The 6,116-nt window shown below is 47.1% G+C and overlaps 1 protein-coding gene across 1 annotated transcript in view; it reads left to right on the top strand.

Annotated features, from left to right (window-relative positions):
• LOC102741963 (RNA-binding protein EWS) overlaps positions 1 to 6,110 on the top strand; it is a gene marked incomplete at its 3' end in the record, with an annotated part of 10,000 nt that extends 3,890 nt beyond the window's left edge. The window contains exons 4-8 of the mRNA XM_081801908.1: positions 3,365 to 3,494; positions 4,306 to 4,428; positions 4,907 to 5,069; positions 5,510 to 5,607; positions 5,899 to 6,110. Of these exons, the coding sequence (XP_081658034.1) occupies positions 3,365 to 3,494; positions 4,306 to 4,428; positions 4,907 to 5,069; positions 5,510 to 5,607; positions 5,899 to 6,110 (726 nt within the window). The remainder of the gene's footprint in view (positions 1 to 3,364; positions 3,495 to 4,305; positions 4,429 to 4,906; positions 5,070 to 5,509; positions 5,608 to 5,898) is intronic.
• Between the last annotated feature and the right edge of the window lie 6 nt (positions 6,111 to 6,116).

Here is a 6,116-nt window from a genome sequence, read left to right as displayed (position 1 = left end):
AGAGTACATCATTAATTTTAGATGTAACGTTAGTTCAGTAATTTATAAGTTGTGTATAACACCCAGTGCTCATCACACCACCTGTCCTCCTTAATGCCCGTCAGTCATCCTGTTAATAATGTTCTAATTACATGCTGTCTTCTATGAGATGCCTGTTAGTCTTGTACTCAGTCTTCATTGGGTTATCATTTGTTGTTTTACATATAGTTCTTTAAAGAATTTTTTTTTAAAATTTAATTTTACTTTATTTTTGAGAGAGAGCAGGGAGTAGGGGCAGAGGGAGGAGGAGAGAATCCCAAGCAGGAGCCCAATGAGGGGCTTGATCTCACAACCCGGAGATATGACCTGAGCCAAAATCAAGAGTCAGACACTTAACTGACTGAGCCACCAAGGCGCCCCTACATATAGTTCTTTATGTTCTCTGAAGGCTGATCCTTGTCTGATATTGCACATGTATTCTCCCAGTTTCTAACTCCTTTTCTTTTGATGAGTAGAAGAAGCTGTTGATGTAATTGAACTTATCAGTCTTGTCCTTACTGGTTTGTGTCTATTTGTAATACAAGACTTTCTGTTCCAGCAACATTTATTGAAGGATCCATCCTTTCCTTGATGATACATACTTTATCTATCACTTAAAATTCCACCCATACCTGGATATATTTCTTTTTTCTTTTTCAAGATTTTATTTATTTGACAAAACAAGCAGGGGGGAGCAGCAGAGGTAGAGAGAGAAGCAGGCTCTCCACTGAACAGAGAGGCCAGTGCGGGGCTTGATCCCAGGACTCTGGGATCATGACCTGGACTGAAGGCAGATGCTCCACCTAATGAGCCACCCAGGGCCCCCCCCCTTTTTAAGATTTTATGTATTTATTTGATGGGGCAGGGGGTTGGATCTATTTGTAATGGTCTTGTGTACTTGAGTTACTTTGTATGATTCTGCACTAATAGCACAGCTGGTTTTATGCTAATTCTTGGTATCTGTAATAAAGCAAATTCTTCTGTTTTGTTCTTTTTCCTCAGGAATGCTTTGCTATTTACACCTTGCTCTTCTATATACATTTTAGAATTCTACTTACGAAGTTCTTTAAAAACCACAACTGGGTGTTTATTGAATCTATAAGATAGTTTGAGGAGAACTGACATTTTTATAACACTGAGTAGTTTCTTCCATGAATATCATATGCGCATTTACTTAGGTCTTTAGTAAAGACCATCTCCTTAAAGGTTTTGCAAGTCTTTATTATTAGTTTTTGTTTTTAAAGATTTTATCTGGGGCACCTGGGTGGCTCAGTCGGTTAAGCGACTGCCTTCGGCTCAGGTCATGATCCTGGAGCCCCATGATCGAGTCCCAAATCGGGCTCCCTGCTCAGTGATGAGTCTGCTTCTCCCTCTGATCGTCCCCCCCCTCATGCGCTCTTGCTCACTCATTCTCAAAGTCTTAAAAAAAAAAAAAAAATTTGTTGGGGAGCACGAGCTGGGAGAAGGGCAGAGGGAGAGGGAGAAGCAAGCAAGCAGGCTTCCCAATGAGCAGGGAGTGCTACGTGGGGCTCCATCCCAGGACCTGGAGGTCATGACCCAAGCCAAAAGCAGACGCTTAACTGCCTGAGCCGCCCAGCCCCAGTCTTCATTAGTTTTATTTTTTTAGATTTTTAGTTGTTATTGTGAATGGTCTTTTTCAAATGACATTTGTGGTGGTTACAACTATATAGAAATAGATTTGATTTTGGTAGAGCATAGGAGATGCATAATGAAGGTTTCTCTCTACTTGTGATGTATATTGTATGTTATTTATTCAGGTATGTGTGGGTTTTTTCCCCTGGTTAAGAAAGTAGCATATAGGGGCGCCTGGGTGGCTCAATTGGTTAAGCGACTGCCTTCAGCTCAGGTCATGATCTTGGAGTCCCTGGATCAAGTCCCGCATCAGGCTCCCTGCTTGTCGGGGAGTCTGCTTCTCCCTCTGACCCTCCCCCCTCTCATGTGCTTTCTCTCTCTCTCATTCTCTCTCTCTCTCAAATAAATAAAATCTTAAAAAAAAAAAAAAAAAAGTAGCATATAGGGCGCCTGGGTGGCTCAGTCGTTAAGCGTCTGCCTTTGGCTCAGGTCATGGTCCCAGGGTCCTAGGATTGAGCCCCGCATCGGGCTCCCTGCTCGGCGGGAAGCCTGCTTCTCCCTCTCCCACTCCCCCTGCTTGTGTTCCTGCTCTCGCTATGTCTCCCTCTGTCAAATAAATAAATAAAATCTTTAAAAAAAAAAAAAAAGGAAGTAGCATATACTGTCAGTTTTGTAAAATGAAATTTTAAAAACACATAGCCCCATCATTCGTACCGCTATTTTGCCATATTTCTTTTCAGTCTGTATATGTCCTTTATAAAAACATAAGTATTAGTATGTATATCTTATAAACGTTAGCTTTAAAAAAAAAAAAAGACGCCCTATAAATCAGTACTCTCAGGTATCACTAGGTGTTATATAAACAACATGTATAAATTAGACTTTGATCATATGCACTTTTAATGCAGAAAACAAATGAAGCCATATTCTTTTTTTTTTTTTTTTAAGATTTTGAGAGAGAGAACAAGTAGAGGGGAGGGGCAGGGGGAGAGGGAGGAGCAGACTCCCTGCTAAGCAGGGAGCCCGATGCGGGGCTCAGTCCCAGGACCCTGAGATCATGACCCGAGCCGAAGGCAGACACTCAACCGACTGAGCCACCCAGGTGCCCCGAAGCCATATTCTATAGTGTGGCTCCTGAATTCAAGCCAGTTGGATCTGGTGTTCAGCTGAAAAGCTATGGTGTGTTCTACCTGTGGAGGAAAAATTGGCTGTTAGGCTTAAGGATGCTTCTAGCACACTCAACAACCCTGTATACTGTACTTACTGATATAAGGGTGATTTTCACTTTATGCTAGACTGGCTTGTGTGATGGCATCAAAGCCTGACTGCCTCGTAAGAGGTGGCTGTTGTCACTGGGAGTCTGTTAGCGTGGGCACAGAAAATGTTGGGGCAGGTGCAAGGACACCAGGAGATGACAACTAGGGAAGCAGTGGGAACCGTACTGTTCACTTACACACTTTGGAACTTTAGGCCTGTTTTGGTTTTCATGACACCTACACCTAAGAGGAAAAAATCACCTAAGTATATATTTGTTGTGCAATTTAGGAAATAAGGCACGCTTAGTTCCACTATTCAGAGATAAACTAACGTCCTACTGAATGTGTCTATGAAAAATTACTACTTTTGACAATTTAGGGGACTTCTCTGAATTTCACATGGACTTTTCCCCCAAAAAGCAGTGTTTCTGGTCACAGCCTGACTGTGCTATTTTTTTTTTTTTTTTTTTCCTGACTCTGCTATTTTATGTGCCTAGATGAACAAGAGAACCGGACAACCCATGATCCATATCTACTTGGACAAGGAAACAGGAAAGCCCAAAGGTGATGCTACAGTGTCCTATGAAGACCCACCAACTGCCAAGGCTGCTGTGGAGTGGTTTGATGGTAGGAGCCGCACGGTCAACAGGGGGTGCTCACTGGGGCACATGAAGGGTCTTGTAGCAAATGGTGCCCATGTCAACCTGCTTGCTTATGTATGTAATTTTGTTAGAATATCATTCTCCGAAGTGGTTTTGGGGACAAGGGACAGGTACACGTGGCAGAAAGGAGGAACTTGAGAGCCATAGGAGCGGGAGACTGGAGGAGGAGCACCGGCTGGCTGTTGGGAAGCAGTGTGCCTGGCTCCCTTCTGCCATGGGAGGGCCCCATTGCTGGCCCTGGGTTAGGAGATCCCTTATTTTGAGTCATTATTACAAATCCATCTTGCCTGAAATTGTAAATGCTTCTCTAAGCATGGGCAGAAGGTACAGATCACTGCACAAAAATCCAGTATACATTTGAGTTTAAATATATCCATATTTGGCCTTGGCATTGATTCTGGAACTTTCCTGCAGACAAAGTCAACTTGAAAGTGTCAAGGGACAGGTCTGGCTCTCATCTCCTGGCCACTCTGTACTGTACTCCTGTCCCTACTGCTCACCCTTTGTGGGGCAAGGGTGCCGGTGCACTCGGCCTTCCCCTGGCTTACTTCCCTCCCTAGGGTACAGGGGTTTTGACGTATCTTTTGAAAATGTTTTGTGGCCTTACCAGTGAAGATCTTCGAGAAGGTTGTGGATGGGGCACATGCTACCATGGGGGTGTTTGAGAGTGACGGTGTGGTGGAGTCGGGGAGCTAGGAGTGGTCTAGCCTTGCCCAGTCCCTCAAAGATGGAAGAGTTGCAAGTTGGGAGTAATTGGTGCTGTTCTCTTGATCCAGGGAAAGATTTTCAAGGGAGCAAACTTAAGGTTTCTCTTGCTCGGAAGAAGCCTCCGATGAACAGCATGCGGGGTGGTATGCCTCCCCGTGAGGGCAGAGGGATGCCGCCGCCACTTCGTGGAGGTATTTACCAGACATCTTTCCTGAGCTGCTTTTGTGTTGCTGTCAATGTTTTTTTACACTTGTCTTTGAGAAACTTGATTTCTAGAGTGTAGACAAGCCCATTAGAAATAAAACGGCATGTAAAATCAATACTGAACCACTGAATGCTGACAGTTAAAAGTTTGCAGGACTGAAAGAAGAGAAGAACGGGTTTCTTGGTTAGGGGGGCTGGAGTGCCTGGCTGTCAACCCCGGGCTGCCATTTATTTACTCTGCTTGGGTATCTCTGTATGAGAATGCCCGTTCTGTACGGGTTGTGGGAGCGAACTAAAGTAATGCGCACAGGAGGCGTGCAGCTGGGTTCTTGAGCCTGCAGAAATGTCTGCGGCAAATGAAGGGACGGTGACAGCTGTGATCTGTACGCATTCCCTTAATGATAGAGATTTCCTCTGCAGCAAATCTAATGCTATACAGAGGTGACTGGCGCTTTCTTATTGCAGGTCCAGGGGGCCCAGGAGGTCCTGGGGGCCCCATGGGTCGTATGGGAGGCCGTGGAGGAGACAGAGGTGGCTTTCCCCCAAGAGGGCCTCGGGGTTCCCGAGGGAACCCATCCGGAGGAGGAAATGTCCAGCACCGAGCTGGAGACTGGCAGTGCCCCAATCCGTATGTACTTCTCTTGACAAATTGAGACCCTACACTAGTGAAGTCACTCTCTGTCCCACCCGTTCCCATTGTGGAGAGGAGGACTGCTGGATTCTTTGTCTTGTCCCGAGGAGTGTAATGATGACCCGGATTCATGGGGTGGGTGGGTGGCCTAATCAGTCCATCTTCAGAGCCTTCCGAAGGAAGTCATGATCCCACTGGATTCCTGGGGTCCACGTGTACATACAGGGTTGTGCATTTTCTGGATCCTCCACCGGTCTTTCGGGAGCATTGCTGCATGAGGCTGTGGCTCTAAAGCCATTTTCTGTCAGCGGATCCTCTTAATGGTGCTTGACCAGGCTCCAGGGTTTGTGCTGGCGGAATGCGGTGTGTGCTTGCTCACGTTTGCTTAACTGCCTTAGCTCGGTTAGCGATTTCTCTTGTGATGTAATTTTATGCAGGGGGTGTGGAAACCAGAACTTCGCCTGGAGAACAGAATGCAACCAGTGTAAGGCCCCGAAGCCCGAAGGCTTCCTTCCACCGCCCTTTCCACCCCCGGGTAGGTACAGGTTTTGGGCGCATCCCCTCAGCATCTTGGTTCTAAACCTCTCTCGTTGCCTTGGTGGGCTTGGTAGACAACTGCCGTCCACTGCTCACAGCCAGGGCGGTGTCCCAGGAAGTGTAGTCTTGGCGCTGGAGCTCCTGAGATTCCATCATCTGTTCTCAAGTGTGCCCCAGAGATGCAGACCGAGTAAAGCGTCTGCTTTGTGTCTGCTCTGGGAGAAGGCAGCAGATCCTGAGCAGCCACCCGTCCTCCCCGTCTTGCTGCTGATCTGTCCTTTTCCCTCAGGTGGTGACCGTGGCAGAGGCGGCCCTGGTGGCATGCGGGGCGGAAGAGGCGGCCTCATGGACCGCGGTGGTCCCGGTGGGATGTTCAGAGGTGGCCGTGGTGGAGACAGAGGGGGCTTCCGTGGTGGCCGGGGCATGGACCGAGGTGGCTTTGGTGGAGGAAGACGGGGCGGCCCTGGTGGGCCCCCTGGACCTTTGATGGAACAGATGGGAGGAAGA

This window comes from Leptonychotes weddellii, chromosome 13 (genome assembly GCF_054177405.1).
Source record: "Leptonychotes weddellii isolate Sample4059 chromosome 13, ASM5417740v2, whole genome shotgun sequence".
NCBI lineage: Eukaryota > Metazoa > Chordata > Mammalia > Carnivora > Phocidae > Leptonychotes > Leptonychotes weddellii.
This window is presented reverse-complemented; position numbering and strand designations above follow the sequence as displayed.